Genomic DNA, 23358 nt, shown 5'->3' with positions numbered 1-23358 from the left:
ATTTTATCAGAACAGTAAGAAACCCAGTTACTGATTCATCGATGCAATCAGGGTCTCTGTCCCTTTTTTTATGCTGCCATTATATTGTGACTGCACTCTGGGAGACTTTGTGCTTCCTATAAAAGATTAATATGCATTACGCATCACCAATATCAGCTCTGTACAGATAATGAAGAAGCAAGGGATACTGAAATATGTGAGCTTGGAAGCCAAATAAGTGATTTTACCGATCACTACAAGATAATCTAATGTGTACGGTAGGCCTTTAGTTAAAATCCACCACAACTGTCCCTTTTTGATGGTGATAGTAGAGAAAATGATGCGATAGGTGACCTTCTGACTACGACGCATGATGTTGGGGAGATGAGGATTGGGCGGTTTGTAATTGAGATGCCCAATCCTTTCTGCCGTCATTGATGTCAGGCAGTGGCATACTTCCTTGTCCCCATTCAAAATATAAGAATGCTTGGCCACCATGTGTATGGATAAGTTGGTCAAGTAGATGTGGGCCAAAAGAATTACCGTATCTATGGTGTACGGGCATTACAACACTATTTCCAAGGTTACATAAATTACATACAGGAGAAAAAAAAATGATGATTATTTCACATGTCAACGTTGGATTCTGATAGCCGATGATATTAACGCTGCGCAATATAAACTAATATCTACTTTCAAGTTGACGATCCATCCAAACATGTGCAATGTGTAATATCAGCAAACAGGAATAGAAGCATTCACTGGAATCTCTGGCAGCAACTCATGCAGAATCACCAGTTTATTCCTGGGGCTGTTTTTAAGGTTCACATTGGCTTTTAAGTAAAGACATTTGCTCTATATGGAGAAAAATTAGAAAAGGAAAGAATAGATGATGTGATGGGTTAAAGATCAAAAAAAAAGTACAATCACGTAGGAACACAGCAGTACTAGCCACGTAATGCGTTCTACCAGACATAGAAGGCTCTGTTCACACGCCCCATCAGACTTTACGTTGTGCTCAGGTTTAGGAAAAGGCAAATGGAATAAGTGATCCGCTGCATCAGCCATGTAATGAAACGGAGAGGGATCCATTGATTATTACGGGGTCGGTCTGGGTTACGTTTCTTACAATAGAAGTGACAGCTGTTAAATGTACACTGGGGCTTGCAAAGTGTCAGCAAATATTGAAGTTTGGCATCGTATGGTGTGGCCATGATCTTAGGTGCAAGACCAAGCTAAATAAAGGAGAGGGAGGTGATGCCATACAGAGTTGTACTTTTTGTATATGAACCAGTACTGATGTCTTCTCAGTGAAGGGAGCTTACGATGGAGGATGAAAGATAAGCAAAGGCTGCTATTGTTGTAACACATACCTTCCCGAAGCTGTCCTCAGACTCGGACTCAAACCGTCTCCGGTTATAGTTTCCATGTGGCTATAAATGGAGAAGGTGAATACATAAAAAAAAAAAATCCATATAATGTTTATATCCCGTAGGAAATGAGACACAGAAAAAACACACAGTATGACAAACGTGCATGAATACTCTGTTGTAAAATATATGTAACATATATGTAACAGTAAGCAGCAAGTGAAATGTAGCAGTGATGTGGATGTATCTCTATTTTCCCTATGGCGATATAGAACTAGAATTTCCGGACTAGAAAGTTTCCCTTGACTGTCAGATTGGAAATAAAGTGATACTGTCTACTTTTGTACTTCACCACTGGGGTGTGAACACTAAAATGACGACCGATCCTATCCTTAGAACAAGACTGCACTGTTCATGTTCCTGTATAGAGATGATCACAATCAGCAATGAGAATTCCTTTAAATGGCTTATCCCATGAATCACGTTCATCATTTTGATAGACTGTTAAAAGAGGTTTAAAGAGCCAAATATCCGTTTTGCTTTCATGTTGCTCCCTTTTTGTTGCTGCCGATTTGTGCTCCTGGAGACAGGTTCTGGAGAAATCAGTCTCCTTCCCCCCTGGCAGCTGACAATGTAATCCCTTGTTGCTTTCCCTAAAGAATACATGTTCTAAGCTATTCTGCGATCCTCCTGCAGTGGTTCCCCGGTGGTGAAATCTTGACAATGACACGCATGGATCACTTTTTTAAGTGATAGAGAACTGTGTTTGCTGGGTGGGCTTTGGAGCATGCAGTTTTTGATATGGAGTGCAAGATTGGTACTAATTTTTTATGGTAGTTTCACCCAATGGATGGTGGTGGTTTCCTATTGATCAGTGCATTGGGTTGGTGTGGGCTTGTGGTGGCTGGAGTTCTCTATTCCCTTTCTGTTTAATCTCTCATCTTTTATGGCGGGGACACCTAACTTTGGACATAGACATCTAACTGCATGAACATTACTCTTAGGCACACCCGGCATAGTGCATCCCGTGGGTTATATCCGGCCCTTTAAGACTATTCCAGTCCGGCCCACCGGACAAGACACAATAAGGGCTGAAAACCCTGGCCCACGGGCCGCACCACGTGATCCCATACTCCGACCTGATGCCCCCACTATCTGCATCCTCAGGATGCAAAGAACAGCAAGTACAATAGTGGAGGAGGGGGCCGCAGCTCCTTCTTTCACCATTCAGCGTGTGCGGCTGAGGTAGCACTGTATTTATGGGGGCTAACATTTTATTTAGGGAGGCTACGTGAGGGCTAATACAGTATACGGGGGTGGCTGTGTGTGGACTCATACTGTATATAGGGGGTTGTGTGGAATCCCAATGTATATCGGGGCCATATATGGGCTCATACGGTATATAGGGGGTGTCAGCATACTTAATTCAGCTCAATGTTATGTGATAATTTTAGATTAATTTTAAATTGTAATTAATATTGAGCAGAATTAATTTCAGCTTATTGGATTTGTGCCCAAGAACAGTCACGGTCTCTCACGTGGCTCCTCAGGAAAATTAATTGTCCACCCTTGCTCTTAGGGGACAATAGTTATTAACCCTATAGCAGGTCAGATATTTTGTGATTTCACTCTGGGGGTCAGTAATAATTATGAGGGGGTGTATTTTTTTTTTTATCACATTTAGACCTTTTTAATAAATAGTAAAATAAGAGATTCCCCTTTAAAAATAAATTAAAACAAAAAACAATATTGGTTTTCAGTGTGCCTGGATTGGCTTACCCTGTGCTCCATTTCATCTGATTCACTTCTCTTTTCACTGGGACAACCACTGTCTCCACCATTTTCAGAGTCCTAAGAAAAGTAACAGGATAAAGCCAATGCTACGTTTGCTCAAAGTGAAAATAGTATTGGGAAAATGAAAAGGGCTAAGTGGAAAAAAAAAAAAAAAAAAAACTTACTCTATTGTTATTCTCTTCATTATTCAAGTTATCAACATCATTGAAGATCGGCCAACCTGTGCGAGGAAACACAAGCGTCACCCTAATGACCATCAGCTTGTGGATCAACGCTTCTATCGGCCGCCCAACCCTAATGCCATCAATAACCAGAGACAATCCCTTTAAGGAGTTTTTGGAATACGTGTGTGTCTGTATACTATGATGGAGTCCATACCATGCACATCGAATCTGTGGCCCTGAGGGGTGGCCGGGGAGGGCGAGCTTGGCAACGAGTCGAATGCCATGTCGCTCATGTTGTCATCTCCAGAGTTTTCCGACAACCGAGAGAGCAGAGGTGGACGGCTTCCAGACATGGTCCTAACCCGAGAGCTGCCACATTTCTCTTCTATGCCACGCACTACAGTCTGGGCAGATTGCTGAAAAAAAAAAATGCAGGAACAGAAAATTTTTGCAAAAAAGCTCATATTTAGATAGTAGGAAATGCACTGGATGCAGCAGATTAATATTATTCTCATGCGGGCAAATGGCAACTCAGAGGCAGAAAAAAAAAAAAAAAGAAAAATTCTTGACCATTGTATATAACATCCCCGCCCCACCCCCAGTGTACAGCAACCGTCCCCTCGAGTGCCGTCGCCCTTTACTAATGTGACAGAATGGCTGGTGGTGCAGAGCTCACCGATACCGGCGCAGTCCTGTAACAAGAGCCACCGGGGTAACAAGTCTGTTCCTGATATTTCTTACACCTAAATCTTCCCCATCACATGTGAGTGATAATATGGAGAAGTGGTAGAAACTGCAGCAACTCTGCCACAAAGCGGAGACCCCCGTATCGTTACAAGGTGGGGTCACTGAGCGCTGAGGGGCAGAGGGCAGAAAAGTCACCAATGCTCTGCTGACTCCGTAACTGCACAGTCCAGATTTCCCCTGGTGCAGCGGAGCTTTATGGCTGAGGAGCTGTATGCAGCCTTACATCACCAAGCACAATGCAGAGCATCGGATGGAGTGGTGTAAAGCCGCCACCACAGGACTCTGGAGTAGTGGAAACGCGTTCTGTGCAGTGATGCATCACACATCTCTATCTTGAGTCTGGTGGACAAGTTGGGTTCAGCAAATGCCGGGAGACCATGACCCGCCTGACTGCATCATGCCAATAGTAAAGTTTGGTGGAGGAGTAATAACGCTATGGGGTAGGTTTTCAGGGGGTTTGCCTAAGCTCTTTAGTTCCATTGAAGGGAAATCCTAATGCTTCAGTATACAAGACATTATGGACAATTTTATACCTCCAACCTTGTAGGAACAGTTTGGGAGAAGGCTTTTTTCTGTTTCAGAATGGGCATAAAGCAAGGTCCAAGGTTGGGCGAATCTGGAGTGTAAGAACCAGACCAGCCGAATACAGGCCAGACTGCAACCCAATCCTACACCTTTGGTATAAACCAGAACAGAGATTGTGGGCCAGGTCCTCTCCTGCAGCATCAATGTCGGACCTCACAAATGCTCCATCTATTACACACACTATATGAACAAAAGAATCAGGGCACATAATATATATTATATATGTGCAGACTGACATCAAAATGCTGTACACCGTCACTATGGGCTTTTTATAGTATAATCCGAGGGGCAGCGGCAGCTGCAGAGAGCTCAGATATTCTGATTCAGCAACATTTATTGCCCTACAAATGAAAAAAAGTTCCTAGGGGCTCCCTAGACGGGGGTCAGTCTGAGCTGACCGAACAAATCTCCGATGATGGAGCAGTGCCAGACATGGACAGGGGATCACCTCTCCACTACACTCCGAGGGATCCCGGGATCTATCCGATCACTGTATACATTTAAAAAAGGCATTAAGCTGACAGCTAAAGATAACAACCGAGAGTATAAAAATCGATAAAAAAAAAATACATTTTTCTAATTGACGTTACGAAACATTACACAAATCTCTTAATAATGTCTGTAAAGCGCTGTGGAATTAATGTCGCTATATAAATGAGTAAAATAAATACATTTAGTGAAATGTACCAGCATCTTGGCGGAGTTGTCCAAAACTGCTTTTTCCTGGGGGGAATGGTCGAAAGGTGTCAGCCCCATGCTTTTACAGATTTTGTTACAGGCATGGGAGTGGAAGAACAAGGCCATACCGCGCACTCCTGGGGAATGGGAAAAAAAAAATAAAACTATTCATTAAATGTCATGTAATTAATGCAAAATTCTGTCTAAACAAAACACAAAGACATTTAAGATCATTATTTTTAGGCCAATACGGGTTTGAACATTATGCTGCAATCCAACCCTTAAAAAAACAGGATATGCCCGTAAATGTCCAACAGATTCTTTTCTTTACTGTGCGAGCAGTGAGACTATGGATTTTTTACTGTGCGAGCAGTGAGACTATGGATTCTTTACTGTGCGAGCAGTGAGACTATGGATTCGTTACTGTGCGAGCAGTGAGACTATGGATTCGTTACTGTGCGAGCAGTGAGACTATGGATTCGTTACTGTGCGAGCAGTGAGACTATGGATTCGTTACTGTGCGAGCAGTGAGAATATGGATTCGTTACTGTGCAAGCAGTGAGACTATGGATTCTTTACTGTGCAAGCAGTGAGACTATGGATTCTTTACCGTGCAAGCAGTAAGACGATGAATTCTTTACTGTGCAATCAGTGGGACTATGGATTCTTTACTGTGCAAGCAGTGATACTATGGATTCTTTACTGTACGAGACTTGAGGCTATGGATTCTTTACTGTGCAAGCAGTGAGCGTATGAAACGATCTGACACATGATGTAATGATTAATTCACCACACAAGTTCAAGGAGACCCTGGATGACTTTCTTAAAGAAATATATTACAGGTTACAGGTACTAGATTCTGTGATGGGATATTGATCCAGGGAACCAGTCTGATTGTGGTTCATGAAGTTGGGAAGGAATTTTTTCCCTAATCTGCCTCATGTGGTTTTCGCTTCCTCTGGATCAACATGTTGGGCTATAAGGTTTAACTTGATGGACTTGTGTCTTCTTTCAACCTTAAAAACTATGAACTCAGGTCCCGCATCTTTCTACAGAACATTGTGTGCTGTTAGACATGAATGCAGATCTACTCCTCCATTCATTTCTATGGGAGCTCCAAAATTTGCAGAGCAAACTTGCTTTGAAGTTTTTGGAACTCCCATAGAAATTATTGGAGAAAGCCACGCATTCGCAGCCACCACTCCATTCCTGACCACGTACGACAATGCCATGTTCTAGAGGTGGGTCTTATTGGTGCATTTAGTAGACATTGAGGGCATTATGTTAGGATTTGCTCTAAGGTACAACAACCCATTACAGTCAGGTAATGAAAACATAAAAGGAAGTACCCAAGTTGCCGTCTCCATAGTCAGTTCCACATTCTGTATGAATTTGGGGGTCCGTGTACAAGTCTCCCACTCCTTGAATGTCTACAACAATCAGCTGATGCCCCGACCGCTCAAATGTAAAGTGGCTGAAAGCCTAAGAAACAAAAGAACACATTAGTCCACAAATGTAAAGTGGCTGAAAGCCTACAAAACAATAGAACACATTGGTCCACAAATGTAAAGTGGCTGAAAACCTACAAAACAATAGAACACATTGGTCCACAAATGTAAAGTGGCTGAAAGCCTACAAAACAATGGAACACATTGGTCCACAAATGTAAAGTGGCTGAAAGCCTACAAAACAATAGAACACATTGGTCCACAAATCTAAAGTGGTTGAAAGCCTAGGAAACAAAAGAATACATTGATCCACAATGTTCATACATCTTTATAGAGCGGTGCTATAAGTATGAAGTCAGAAATCATACCCTAGAGACACACTGCGAGTATCAATTAACACATGGATCGGTATCAATGCCGCAAAGAGTTGACTGAACAAGGCCTACCTGTGGGGTGAGGCGAATGTTGTCGTCTCGGACGAATCCAGAGTTGGAGTTATATTTTATGTATTTGCCTTCAATGTAATGCTCTAAATGGAATAAAGGTTTGCCGGGTCTGTCTTTCATTTCAAGGATGCACATCTGCATGATGTCCACCTGCATGGAGGAATCACATATTACAATGTTATACCAAGCTGGGGGGATAAAAACATTCTAACATCTATTCTGGTCTATGGAGATGGTTTATAAGGCTGTATTCACACATGTCAATTTCGGTTGCAGCTTTGAAGACAAAATGTCAATACAGACTCAACCTAGAAAAGGTCATGAGCCAGCGGCACGGGGTAAATACAATGAATTCAGTTGTGTTAATACATATAACAATTGTAAGCTTGTAGCACATTCATATAGCTGAGCGTCAATTAAAGGGACAAAACGGGAAGCTGTAAATCATTTTTTATGAACGCAGCCTGGTTGCATTGCAAGGTGCAACGCTCTCTAAGCCAGACCTACAGGGGGATTGTAGTCATGCTACAGCAATTCTCAGACGAGAGGCGCAACCAAAAATTTGCCCACTTGACGTTGCAAAATCATTTTAGAACTGAAATGTGCAAACAAGTCACTTGCAAAAATCTCCAAAAGTTCCAACAGGGTTGTATTTTTTTTTTTCATTTTCAACAGTCCTTGCAGAGTGGATCTCCCACTGATAATCATTATGTGACGCATCAACCTTCACATCGTGCACATCAAATGAATGGGGAAAATGGATATAAAATCCCATTAAAAATGAGCCTATTTTCACGAGTATTTTTGCCTGCCAACACTTAAGTATCTGCAGCAGATTATTCTGCATTAAAAACCGAAACATGCGCACATAGCCTTATAGTTGTTAGAAGTCCAGTATCTACAGACTAGTGTCTCACTTCTTACAGGTCACTTCAGCACTAACTTGGGAAATAGCCATAAAGCCTCACTGGATGAGATGGTTAAAAAACAAAAAATGTTTAGGCTTCGTTCTCTCGTCCAAGTTCCCTGCAAATTGTTGTCTTTTGGGATTTTCACATATGTTATAAATATATATGCTAAAGAACCAGCTCAAACCAGAAATGCTGCTGCTGGGACTTCCTATTCTGGTCTGGAAGCCAAAAAAGAAGATCGAACGATTGATAACGATGAAAAAAATAAAAATGAATGAAAGTAACAAGAATTGTAACAAGAATTATCTCAGTCTAATGTCAGAAAACAATCTAATACAAAATGTCAGTGTTTTCTATCCACTTAGTGTGTAAAGGCCCAAGGAAACATTACGTGAAAGTCGGACAAATGACGAGTTCAGTAGGACCAGCCAAACATCTGTAGGTTCTGGGGGCCTCCGAACTATCCCCCTACAGGTAATGTCAGCGGAGAGAAGGATTGTGCAGTCTGAATTTCAAAACCTGATCACTTTTTTCTATGGGAGACATGCTGCTGCCAAAGTGGTCATACCCCATTCAGGGCACATGCATGCATAGCCAAACAACATGTATGTGTAAGGGGAAACATAGGCAGGAATGGGGGCTGGGGGGAAACCATCAGCAGGAATAGCTGTCGGGGGTGGACATCAGCAGGAATAGCCGTCGGGGGGGGTGGACATCAGCAGGAATACCTGTCAGGGGGACATCAGCAGGAATACCTGTCAGGGGGACATCAGCAGGAATACCTGTCAGGGGGACATCAGCAGGAATACCTGTCAGGGGGACATCAGCAGGAATACCTGTCAGGGGGACATCAGCAGGAATACCTGTCAGGGGGACATCAGCAGGAATAGCGGTTGGGGGGGGACAACAGCAGGAATAGCGGTTGGGGGGGGACAACAGCAGGAATAGCGGTTGGGGGGGACAACAGCAGGAATAGCGGTTGGGGGGGACAACAGCAGGAATAGCGGTTGGGGGGGACAACAGCAGGAATAGCGGTTGGGGGGGACAACAGCAGGAATAGCGGTTGGGGGGGACAACAGCAGGAATAGCGGTTGGGGGGGACAACAGCAGGAATAGCATTTGGGGGGGACAACAGCAGGAATAGCGGTTGGGGGGGACAACAGCAGGAATAGCGGTTGGGGGGGACAACAGCAGGAATAGCGGTTGGGGGGGACAACAGCAGGAATAGCGGTTGGGGGGGACAACAGCAGGAATAGCGGTTGGGGGGGACAACAGCAGGAATAGCGGTTGGGGGGACAACAGCAGGAATAGCGGTTGGGGGGGACAACAGCAGGAATAGCGGTTGGGGGGGACAACAGCAGGAATAGCGGTTGGGGGGGACAACAGCAGGAATAGCGGTTGGGGGGGACAACAGCAGGAATAGCGGTTGGGGGGGACAACAGCAGGAATAGCGGTTGGGGGGGACAACAGCAGGAATAGCGGTTGGGGGGGACAACAGCAGGAATAGCGGTTGGGGGGGACAACAGCAGGAATAGCGGTTGGGGGGACAACAGCAGGAATAGCGGTTGGGGGGACAACAGCAGGAATAGCGGTTGGGGGGGACAACAGCAGGAATAGCGGTTGGGGGGGACAACAGCAGGAATAGCGGTTGGGGGGGACAACAGCAGGAATAGCGGTTGGGGGGGGACATCAGCAGGAATAGCGGTTGGGGGGGACATCAGCAGGAATAGCGGTTGGGGGGGGGGGCATCAGCAGGAATAGCGGTTGGGGGGGACATCAGCAGGAATAGCGGTTGGGGGGACATCAGCAGGAATAGCGGTTGGGGGGGACATCAGCAGGAATAGCGGTTGGGGGGGACATCAGCAGGAATAGCGGTTGGGGGGGACATCAGCAGGAATAGCGGTTGGGGGGGGACATCAGCAGGAATAGCGGTTGGGGGGGGACATCAGCAGGAATAGCGGTTGGGGGGGACATCAGCAGGAATAGCGGTTGGGGGGGGACATCAGCAGGAATAGCGGTTGGGGGGCATTGCTTTCATCCATACACCGTCCTCTGTTTGATGTAGATTTGAAGCAACAATTCTATTTCATAATAAATAAATGCTTGGACTCTGCACTTAAGATCGCAGATGCATTTTTTTACGTTTGTTTTTTTTCAGCCTCCCCTCAAAGGAAAAAAAAAAAAAAAAAAAACACAACAGACGCACAGTTCAACAACTTCATTAAATCACATCCACTTAGACAGTTAAACTCAGCAGATTTTCTGCACAAAAAAGCAGCACAAAAAACCACAGCATTTATGCTCCGTGTGAACACGGCCTTAAATGGGGTCTACACAAGTGTTGAACGATTGTGTATGGCCGACTGGTGCGGATTAATGTTGCATCGATGGGTCGCAATCAGCTTAATTGTTCCATGATACTGATTGTAAGGGACGGCACCCATCATTTAATTAGCCTATAATTACTGTTGTATCATAAGAGAGAATCTTTGTTGATCTACTAGGTTACAGGGGCCCTTATAGTGGTCTTCCACAGGGCCCTCTGCTCACTTTGCACATGTCCGTTACTGACTGGAGCTACATACAGCCTGTATACCGCACCGTGTAGGTCTGATGTTCCTAGAATATATTATATTTTCCTTGTATAGCGCCACCATACTCCGCGGCGCCTTACAGACATTATCTGATGAATATTCTTTACTAGACCGTCAGGAAATTATCTCCACATGTAACATGGTTATGGTGGTAAACAAGGCCGGAGGCGACCGGTTTCCCCTGGAGCAGGCGCGGTTATCTGACATGAGGCAGATTAGAAAGGAGCTGCCTTCTTGTCATGTCTCACAGACACATGAATGTTGTTATGGGCGAGACCGTGGGAGGTGGTCACACAGAGACACGGCCATGATTCAGTCTCTCAGGCTCACGTATCATGCACAATGTAAACAGGCCCAGGCACAATGTACAGCCTCACTTATGGCACGTCCCATAGACAAGTCGCCAGGGCTGCTTATATCGCGGGTACATTGTGTTCCCTGCGCTTCAGCTGTCTGTTCTCAGAGGTTTAGGTTCCACACCAGAACTGGAGACACGTGGTGCGGGTGATATCATAACATACACAAACACCATAGAAGCACTGACTGGACAGACGAGGATTGCGGTGACATGTTTCTGCTTACTCTGCACAAAGAAGCAAATACTGAAATAACTAGCTAACCTGCAAGAAATAATCGGCACCCAGGCTAACAGCGATACACAAATACTATAACACGCTTTATTACAAGGAGTGTATATATATATATTACACACACACACACACACACTAAATTACAGAGTGTGCATATATTACACACACACTATATTACAAAGTGTACATATATTACAAAGTGTGCATATATTACAAAGTGTGCATATATTACACACACTATATTACAAAGTGTGCATATATTACACACACTATATTACAGAGTGTGCATATATTACACACACACTATATTACAAAGTGTACATATATTACACACTATATTACAAAGTGTGCATATATTACAAAGTGTACATATATTACACACACTATATTACAAAGTGTACATATATTACACACACACTATATTACAAAGTGTTCATATATTACACACACACTATATTACAAAGTGTTCATATATTACACACACACTATATTACAAAGTGTTCATATATTACACACACACTATATTACAAAGTGTTCATATATTACACACACACTATATTACAAAGTGTTCATATATTACACACACACTATATTACAAAGTGTTCATATATTACACACACACTATATTACAAAGTGTTCATATATTACACACACACTATATTACAAAGTGTTCATATATTACACACACACTATATTACAAAGTGTTCATATATTACACACACACTATATTACAAAGTGTTCATATATTACACACACACTATATTACAAAGTGTTCATATATTACACACACACTATATTACAAAGTGTTCATATATTACACACACACTATATTACAAAGTGTTCATATATTACAAAGTGTGCATATATTACACACACTACATTATAAAGTGTGCACATATTACAAAAAGTGTGCATATATTACACACACTATATTACAAAGTGTGCATATATTACACACACACTATATTACAAAGTGTGCATATATTACACACACACTATATTACAAAGTGTGCATATATTACACACACACTATTACAAAGTGTGCATATATTACACACACTATATTACAAAGTGTACATATATTACACACACACTATATTACAAAGTGTGCATATATTACACACACACTATATTACAAAGTGTGCATATATTACACACACACTATATTACAAAGTGTGCATATATTACAAAGTGTGCATATATTACACACACTATATTACAAAGTGTGCATATATTACAAAGTGTGCATATATTACACACACTATATTACAAAGTGTACATTACACACACACACTATATTACAAAGTGTGCATATATTACACACACACACTATATTACAAAGTGTGCATATATTACACACACTATATTACAAAGTGTGCATATATTACACACACACACACTATATTACAAAGTGTGCATATATTACACACACACACACACACACACTATATTACAAAGTGTGCATATATTACACACACACTATATTACAAAGTGTGCATATATTACACACACACTATATTACAAAGTGTGCATATATTACACACACACACACACACACTATATTACAAAGTGTGCATATATTACACACACACTATATTACAAAGTGTGCATATATTACACACACACTATATTACAAAGTGTGCATATATTACACACACACTATATTACAAAGTGTGCATATATTACACACACACTATATTACAAAGTGTGCATATATTACACACACACTATATTACAAAGTGTGCATATATTACACACACACTATATTACAAAGTGTGCATATTTTACACACACACTATTACAAAGTGTGCATATATTACACACACTATATTACAAATTGTACATATATTACACACACACTATATTACAAAGTGTGCATATATTACACACACTATATTACAAAGTGTACATATATTACACACACACTATATTACAAAGTGTGCATATATTACACACACACTATATTACAAAGTGTGCATATATTACACACACACTATATTACAAAGTGTGCATATATTACACACACTATATTACAAAGTGTGCATATATTACACACACTATTACAAAGTGTGCATATATTACACACACTATTACAAAGTGTGCATATATTACACACACTATATTACAAAGTGTACATATATTACACACACACTATATTACAAAGTGTACATATATTACACACACACTATATTACAAAGTGTACATATATTACACACACACTATATTACAAAGTGTGCATATATTACACACACACTATATTACAAAGTGTGCATATATTACACACACACTATATTACAAAGTGTGCATATATTACACACACACTATATTACAAAGTGTGCATATATTACACACACACTATATTACAAAGTGTGCATATATTACACACACACTATATTACAAAGTGTGCATATTTTACACACACACTATTACAAAGTGTGCATATATTACACACACTATATTACAAAGTGTACATATATTACACACACACTATATTACAAAGTGTGCATATATTACACACACTATATTACAAAGTGTACATATATTACACACACACTATATTACAAAGTGTGCATATATTACACACACACTATATTACAAAGTGTGCATATATTACACACACACTATATTACAAAGTGTGCATATATTACACACACTATATTACAAAGTGTGCATATATTACACACACTATTACAAAGTGTGCATATATTACACACACTATTACAAAGTGTGCATATATTACACACACTATTACAAAGTGTGCATATATTACACACACTATATTACAAAGTGTACATATATTACACACACACTATATTACAAAGTGTACATATATTACACACACACTATATTACAAAGTGTACATATATTACACACACACTATATTACAAAGTGTACATATATTACACACACACTATATTACAAAGTGTACATATATTACACACACTATATTACAAAGTGTGCATATATTACACACACACTATATTACAAAGTGTACATATATTACACACACTATATTACAAAGTGTGCATATATTACACACACACTATATTACAAAGTGTGCATATATTACACACACACTATATTACAAAGTGTGCATATTTTACACACACACTATTACAAAGTGTGCATATATTACACACACTATATTACAAAGTGTACATATATTACACACACACTATATTACAAAGTGTGCATATATTACACACACTATATTACAAAGTGTACATATATTACACACACACTATATTACAAAGTGTGCATATATTACACACACACTATATTACAAAGTGTGCATATATTACACACACACTATATTACAAAGTGTGCATATATTACACACACTATATTACAAAGTGTGCATATATTACACACACTATTACAAAGTGTGCATATATTACACACACTATTACAAAGTGTGCATATATTACACACACTATTACAAAGTGTGCATATATTACACACACTATATTACAAAGTGTACATATATTACACACACACTATATTACAAAGTGTACATATATTACACACACACTATATTACAAAGTGTACATATATTACACACACACTATATTACAAAGTGTACATATATTACACACACACTATATTACAAAGTGTACATATATTACACACACTATATTACAAAGTGTGCATATATTACACACACACTATATTACAAAGTGTACATATATTACACACACTATATTACAAAGTGTGCATATATTACACACACACTATATTACAAAGTGTGCATATATTACACACACTATATTACAAAGTGTACATATATTACACACACACTATATTACAAAGTGTGCATATATTACACACACTATATTACAAAGTGTACATATATTACACACACACTATATTACAAAGTGTGCATATATTACACACACACACTATATTACAAAGTGTGCATATATTACACACACTATATTACAAAGTGTGCATATATTACACACACACTATATTACAAAGTGTGCATATATTACACACACTATTACAAAGTGTGCATATATTACACACACTATATTACAAAGTGTACATATATTACACACACACTATATTACAAAGTGTACATATATTACACACACACTATATTACAAAGTGTGCATATATTACACACACACTATATTACAAAGTGTACATATATTACACACACACTATATTACAAAGTGTACATATATTACACACACTATATTACAAAGTGTGCATATATTACACACACACACTATATTACAAAGTGTGCATATATTACACACACACTATATTACAAAGTGTGCATATATTACACACACACTATATTACAAAGTGTACATATATTACACACACTATATTACAAAGTGTGCATATATTACACACACTATATTACAAAGTGTACATATATTACACACACACTATATTACAAAGTGTGCATATATTACACACACACTATATTACAAAGTGTACATATATTACACACACTATATTACAAAGTGTGCATATATTACAAAGTGTGCATATATTACACACACACTATATTACAAAGTGTACATATATTACACACACTATATTACAAAGTGTGCATATATTACACACACTATATTACAAAGTGTGCATATATTACACGCACACTATATTACAAAGTGTACATATATTACACACACACACACTATATATTACAAAAGTATATACGGTATATATTACACACACTATTACAATGACCCACCTAGTAAAAATATATTAGTATGTTATGTAATGATTTCTTCTGCATCATAATTAAAAATAAATGCAGAATGTAATACTCCCTCCTCTATGTGACACTCCGCTAAACTTGACCACAGAAACAATCCCATGGGCCGGGAGCCTTTTCTGTACGAGCCCCTAATGACAGGTAGGTGCGGCAGTACAGGTTTGGAACACAAGGTCGTTAGGTCAATTCCTGTCTTTCTCACCTGACTGCCAGAAACTTGTGCAAACCAATCCATCAGGTAACATTTCTACATAACCATTGCAGAAAAAATACGTGTGAAATAAATAGTGAATTGCACGTTCAGCATATTTTAATACAGCAAGGGATAAGCGGCTGCCGGAATCTCCAGAGATGTAGAAAGATCAAAGTGACAACACACTTTTGTTCCATTTTTTCTACTTAAGTAGGATTTGTCGCCAAATAAGAGTTCAGATTTTGCTCTTATTTTATCCCCCTGCTCCTCTGAGTATACAGTTTTTCGTTCTTTAGAAGATATGGGGCTTTTTATTCAGTGCTATGGTCTTTACTAAGGGGGCGGAGCTCCCAGGGTCTTTATCCAGTGCAGCCTAGAGCCACACCCCCTTTAGTAAAGACAACAAAAATCAGCACTAAATAAAAAAGCCCACCTATCCCTGGAACTGTATCGTTGATTTAAGAAAAAAAAATAACCTATACTTAGAGAAGCAGAGGGAATAAAATAAGAGAAAAACAGGGATTTTTGTGAGTACTCACCGTAAAATCCTTTTCTCCGAGACGCTCATTGGGGGACACAGAGACTGTGGGTGTGTGCTACTGCCGTCTGGAGGCCGACACTAAGTATACAAAACAACAAGTTAGCTCCTCCTCCGCCGCATACACCCTCGCCCCGATAGCGGGCGGAAACCAGTTTAGTGCCAAAGCAGTCGGAAAAGCAGACAGGCAATTTAGCTCTACCGCAAAAAATCATATGTCTGAAAAAAAAGGACCACCCTACAAATAAGGGTTTATACCCATCAAAAATAAACAAAAGCCAACTGGCTATTAGGGTGGGTGCTGTGTCCCCCAATGAGCGTCTCGGAGAAAAGGATTTTACGGTGAGTACTCACAAAAATCCCTGTTTCTCCTTCGCCTCATTGGGGGACACAGACTGTGGGACGTCCCAAAGCAGTCCCTGGGTGGGAGCAACTCATCAATCTACACCGCATGCCTACCTGTTCAAAGGTGTGCCACTGCTGCCTGGAGAATCCTCCTACCCAGGCTCGCATCCGACGACGCCTGCGTATGTACGTTGTAATGTTTAGCGAACGTGTGCAGGCTTGACCACGTTGCCGCCTTGCATACCTGCTCTGCCGAAGCCTGATGCCGAAGCGCCCAAGAGGCGCCCACTGCCCGAGTCGAGTGCGCCCTGATTCCAGGTGGAACCGGCGTGCCTCTAATACGGTAAGCCTCTTGAATAGTAAGGCGAATCCATCTGGCTATGGTCGACCGTGAGGCCGCGAGCCCCTTCCTGCGCCCTTCAGGAATCACAAACAACGAATCTGTTTGGCGAAAAGGCGCTGTCCTCGACACATACCTCCTGAGGGCCCTCACCAGGTCCAGCGTGTGGAGCGCCTTCTCAACTCTATGTACTGGAGCTGGACAAAATGAAGGCAAAACGATGTCCTCATTAATATGGAACGAGGACACCACCTTCGGCAGGAACGGCGGAGGTGGTCTCAAGACTACTTTATCCTTAAAAAAGGTCAGAAACGGGGCTCTGCAGGATATGGCTGCCAACTCAGAGACCCGCCTAATAGAGGTTATTGCTACCAAAAACACGACCTTCCTGGTAAGGTATGGCAATCCGACCTCCTGCAATGGCTCAAAAGGAGCTTCCTGCAGGGCCCCCAGCACCAGATTAAGGTCCCATGCGTCTACGGGAGCTCTAAAGGGGGGCACTAGATGCGAGACTCCCTGAATGAAAGTCTTGACCTGCATAATACTAGCGATCTTTCGCTGGAACAAAACAGACAAGGCCGAGATCTGTCTCCTCAGGGAACTCGGAGCCAAACCTGCCTCCAGGCCTGACTGCAGAAAGGCCAGAATGTTGGGAACCGAGAAGGCCAAAGGCGCAACCCCGTGCTCTCGACACCAGAGAAAGAAAACTCTCCAAGTACCATGATAGATTCTCGCCGAGGCCGGCTTCCTGGCGTTAATCATCGTGGCTACCACCTCACGCCCAAACCCCGCCTGGCTCAGGACCCAGGACTCAACGGCCATGCCGTCAAACACAGGGCCCCTAAGTTCGGGTGGTAGATCGGCCCCTGGGACAGTAAGTCTGGCCGTTCCGGTAGGCGCCATGGCACGTCTGCGAGGAGCTGTACTAGATCCGCGTACCAGGCTCGACGGGGCCAGTCTGGGGCCAGCAGAAATGCCGGAACCCTCTCCCTCTTGATCTTCCTGATTACCCTCGGGAGAAGAGGCAGAGGGGGAAAAAGGTACGGGAGCCGAAACTGGCTCCATGGAAGAACCAATGCATCCGCTGCAATCGCTCGCGGGTCCTGAGACCGGGCAACAAACCTGTCTAACTTGGCGTTCTCTCTGGAAGCCATCAGATCCACGTCCGGAGTTCCCCACCGCTGGCAAATCTGCCGGAAAACCTCGGGGTGCAGGGACCCTTCTCCGGCCGCGATCCCCTGCCGACTCAGGAAATCTGCTGCCCAATTTTCCACGCCTGGTATATGGACCGCTGAAATTACTGAGTGGTGCCTCTCGGCCCAACGAAGTACGTGTTCTATCTCGCGCATGGCTGCCCTGCTGCGCGTGCCTCCCTGGTGATTCACATACGCCACTGCCGTGGCGTTGTCTGACTGGACCCGGACTGGGCGACCCACTAGCCAGTGCTGAAAATGCTGCAACGCCAACCGCACTGCTCGAATCTCCAACAAGTTGATCAGCAGAAGGGCCTCCTGGGGAGACCACTGCCCCTGTGCTGTGTGATGACGAAACACTGCTCCCCAACCGAGAAGACTCGCGTCGGTTGTGACCACCAACCACTGATCTGGAGGAAAGGGTTTCCCCTGAAGGAGAGAGGAGTCGCGCGTCCACCATTGCAGTGCCTGCCGGACCTGAAAGGACAACCTGCACTGATGATCCAGGGAGAAAGGACTCCTGTCCCATGCTGCCAAAAGAGCATGCTGCAGGGGGCGAAGATGAAACTGCGCAAACGGGATTGCTTCTATTGCTGCTACCATCCTTCCTAGCACCCTCATCCCAAATCGAATCGTGTGAGGGCCTGGCCGCTGAAGACTCCGAACCCCTCGCCGGAGCGCCTGGGCCTTGTCTCGAGGGAGAATCACCAACCCTTGGGAAGTGTCGAAAATCATCCCTAGGAATGGAATCCTCTGAGCCGGGGTAAGACATGACTTCTTCCCATTGACTAACCATCCCAGGCGGGATAGGGTATCCAGCGTAATGCCGACATTCTCCTCGCACGCCTGAAAAGACGATCCTTTCACTAACAGGTCGTCCAAGTATGGCAGCACTACTATGCCCCGAGAATGAAGAATGGCCATAACGACCGCCATCACTTTCGTGAAAACCCTGGGTGCCGTGGCCAACCCGAACGGCAGAGCCACAAACTGGAAATGCCGGCCATTTATCGCAAAACGAAGGAACTTCTGATGCGGAGGAAAAATAGGGATGTGCAGGTAGGCATCCTGGACATCGATTGAGGCCAAATACTCTCCCTGCTCCATGGCCGATATCACTGACCGGAGGGATTCCATCCGAAAGTGCCTGACCTTGATGAACCTGTTTAGGAGCTTTAGGTCCAAAACCGGTCTTACTGTTCCGTCCTTCTTGGGGACTGCGAACAGGTTGGAATAAAATCCCTGGGCCTCTTCGCCCTCTGGTACCGGGATAATGACCCTGTTGTGCAGAAGAATCCTGATGGCCCCTAGCAATGCCTCTGCCTGAGATTGCAATTTGGGAAGACGGGATTGAAAAAAATCTCCTTGGAGGGTGTCCGATAAACTCTATTTTGTACCCGAATGACACCAATTCCGCCACCCATGCGTCGTGTGCCACCTTGACCCAGACGTGGCGGAACCTGAGCAGACGACCGCCTACTCTGGTGTCCTCGGGTACCTGATGCCTCAAGTCATTTTGTAGAGGGCCTCTGAGACTTAGCTCCCCTTGACCTGGGTGGATGGCCCCGCATCCTCCCCAGCGGGTTGGCTCTATACGTGACCTGGCGCTCTCTGTCTTGGTTGTAACGAGCCGGGGCAGTAGAACCGGGCGCTGATGCCCATCCTGGGGCGCGAAATGCCCGAAAGCGCGCCTGTGGTTGACGAAAGGGCGGCCTGCTCTTCTGCTGTGGGAGAAAGCTACTCTTTCCCCCCGTGGCATCTGAAATAAGCTTGTCTAGCTTCTCCCCAAAAAGCCGATTACCCTGATAAGGCAGAGATGTTAACGACTTTTTAGAAATCGAATCGGCCCGCCATAGCCTTAAACACAAGGCTCTCCTAATGGCGATAGCGTTTGCTGCGGCTAGCGCCGCGCAATTAGCCGCATCCAAGGATGCATTAATTAGATAGTCTCCTGCCATCGCGATCTGATTTGCTGTCTCAGACACCTCTACCGACAAATCTCTGTCCTGCAGGACTTTGTTCAAAGACTCCGACCACGACATCATGGCCTTGGCCACCCATGTAGCTGCGAAGGAAGGCAAAAGCGCTGACCCCGATGCCTCATACACCGAGCGGGCTAGACCCTCTATGAGCCGATCCGTGGGGTCCTTAATGGAAGACCCACTAGGCACCGACAACAATGATCTTGAAGCCAGGCGCGACACTGGGGGATCAACAATCGGAGATTCGGCCCACTCTTTACAGAACTCTGGTGCAAACGGGTCCCTTGTCTCTAGCGTTTTCTGCCCTGAAAAACGCTTGTCTGGGCGTTCCCTGTGTCGCTGTATCGTGTCCTCGAATTCAGGATGGGTGCTAAACACCCTATGTGGGTGCCTGGCCTTTTTAAAAGATATCTTATGCCCTGCGGCCAGGGAGACGTCCTCCTCGATACCAAGAGTCTGATTGACGGCCTCAATGAGACTGTCCACTGTCTCCCGACACCCGGGAATATCCAGATCCAAGGCTTCCTGCCTATCCTCATCCGAACTCTGCTCGCTCTCAGACAATGGTGATGGAGAGCGAGATGCCGCACTCACAGATGCCGAAGCACCGGAGGAGCCCGGAGACGCCATATGGGTTCTTTCCCTGTACGTCTCTTTAGAGAGGGTACGGCCCCTGCAGGCCGGCGGCTCAAGTGAGGTGGATGAACCTTCCCAAACCGGAGAGCCATTGTCTCTACCCCTATCCGGGGCCTGAAGGGTCTCGATCGCCTTCGTAAGTGAAGCCATAGACCGAGATAGCGATAACGCCCATTCCGGGGGCTCCGACCCCCTGGGCTCCGTTGGCGGGGAGGGCTCCTGGGCGCGTTCGGAACTACAGGCCTCACATATCTTAATGGTCTGCGCTCGCGTGAACACAGCCCCACAGGAAATGCATGCGGTATAAAGGAAGGTGTGCTTCTTCCCTTTTCCAGACATAATATATAGAAAAAGTTTTTTTCCGCAGTATGTCTTTTTTTTTTTTTTATAGCATCCAGGGGTATGGGGAGAAGGAGGACAACCTGCCCTAGTGTGGCCAAGACGGGGTCGCACTTACCCGAGCTCCGGCTGCCTCCCCGTGCTCCTGTGCTGCTGCTGGCGCTCAACTGCCGTCTGGAGGCTCCCAGCTGCTGTCTCCCTGGGTAGGCTACGATGCTTCCTGACCGCGGCCTACCCCATTCTGACGCCGGGGCCTCCATTTTGTCCAGCGCCCGCCCAGTATCCAGGGGCGGCGCGGGCGCCAGACCCGACGTCACGCTGGGGGGCGGACCTTCCCCCTGCGTCCTAGGCCAACGCCGCGGCCCAAACTTCGGCCCTGCCCCCCGCCGCACCGGGGGGCGGGCCTTCCCCGCGGCCTAGGCCGCAAGCCGCGGGCTAAATTTCGGCCCTGCCCGCCCGCCGCACCGGGGGGCGGGCCTTCCCCGCGGCCTAGGCCGCAAGCCGCGGGCTAAATTTCATCCCTGCCCGCCCGCCGCACCGGGGGGCGGGCCTTCTACTCAGCCCGGCGTGCTCCTTCCCCCGCCCGGCCACCGAGCGCCGTGGCGAGGGAGAAGGGGAACACGCCGCTGCCCCTGCTGCGCCGAAGAAGCCCTCATGCTCTGCCTGCAGGCAGGAGAGGGGAGCCGCTCCAGCCCCTGGAAAGTACGCTGCAGCCCTGACCTCCCGGTAAACCGCATCTTCGGACGGTGCAGGCACCCTAGCTCCGTCCGCCTTGGCTGGGCGAGGAGAGGGACCGTCCGCCACCACGCAGTACCCGATTGGCGTAGCCGTGGGGCCGCACAGACTAGTCTTGTGCCTCTGTGCAAGCCCATGGTTTCGCTACCTAGGGGTGGACAGGGCTAAGTCTGGCATACTGTCCCACGTCGCGGGAGAGGGAACGTGGAGGGACACTCGCACGTGGTCGCCCGTTGATGGTTTGGGGAAATCGGATCCTTTCAATAGGATGCGTTGCCCCTGTCATATCTTCTTTAAAATAAAAAAGAAAAATAGATGTCTGGGGAAAAGTCCCAGAGATGTCCCTTGGTGCGGGAAAAGATACGCGGAGGGATACTCGCGCGTGCTCGACTGTTGATGTTTGGGGGAGATCGGACCCTTTCAATAGGGTCCGTCGCCCCAGTCTCCTCTTCATAGCAAGAAAATGTTAAAAAAAAAAAAAAAAAATAGTCTGGAGAGACCCAGACTGCGTGTGCCTCCATCAGACACTAAGCAAAAACTGGTTTCCGCCCGCTATCGGGGCGAGGGTGTATGTGGCGGAGGAGGAGCTAACTTGTTTTTTTTGTATACTTAGTGTCGGCCTCCAGACGGCAGTAGCACACACCCACAGCCTCTGTGTCCCCCAATGAGGCGAAGGAGAAAAATGACCATTTCTTACATGGTGATAGATCCCCTTGAAGCCCTAAGCCAATGCCTTCAAGGCCCAATAGAATGTTGATGGCTCTCACTATCATGGTTAAAATCTGCAGATATATTGATTAGGGCCAGTTAAGCCACAGTTCTCACCATTTCTGGACAGCAAAGTCGTCCAAAGGAAGCGAATCTGGGGCAGCCCTTTAGTGGCCGCTAATTGACTGCAGGGCTCATGTAGCATAACAATGTCATGTGAGCCCCGGGATCCCAGCACAGTCTTCGCTGGAATGGCGCCAGCACTTGAGGAGGGTACAAAATGTTTTTACTCTACGTGGGGGGATACTGTA

The 23358-nt window shown here is 44.5% G+C and overlaps 1 protein-coding gene across 4 annotated transcripts in view; it reads right to left on the bottom strand.

Annotated features, from left to right (window-relative positions):
* EEF2K (eukaryotic elongation factor 2 kinase) overlaps nt 1-23358 on the bottom strand; it is a 62566-nt gene that overhangs the window by 8417 nt on the left and 30791 nt on the right. For 2 of the 4 annotated variants that reach the window (XM_073542980.1, XM_073542981.1), the window contains 8 exons: nt 7212-7361; nt 6667-6799; nt 5327-5454; nt 3522-3723; nt 3308-3363; nt 3129-3200; nt 1353-1412; nt 775-834 (listed from right to left, as the gene is read on the bottom strand). In XM_073542980.1, the coding sequence (XP_073399081.1) occupies nt 775-834; nt 1353-1412; nt 3129-3200; nt 3308-3363; nt 3522-3723; nt 5327-5454; nt 6667-6799; nt 7212-7361 (861 nt within the window). The remainder of the gene's footprint in view (nt 1-774; nt 835-1352; nt 1413-3128; nt 3201-3307; nt 3364-3521; nt 3724-5326; nt 5455-6666; nt 6800-7211; nt 7362-23358) is intronic. The other 2 variants (XM_073542982.1, XM_073542983.1) reach the window with 1 other exon arrangement.

The sequence above is a fragment of the Dendrobates tinctorius genome, unplaced genomic scaffold (assembly GCF_039654945.1).
Source record: "Dendrobates tinctorius isolate UK_male_01 unplaced genomic scaffold, ASM3965494v1 ptg000129l, whole genome shotgun sequence".
Taxonomy (NCBI): Eukaryota; Metazoa; Chordata; class Amphibia; order Anura; family Dendrobatidae; genus Dendrobates; species Dendrobates tinctorius.
This window is presented reverse-complemented; position numbering and strand designations above follow the sequence as displayed.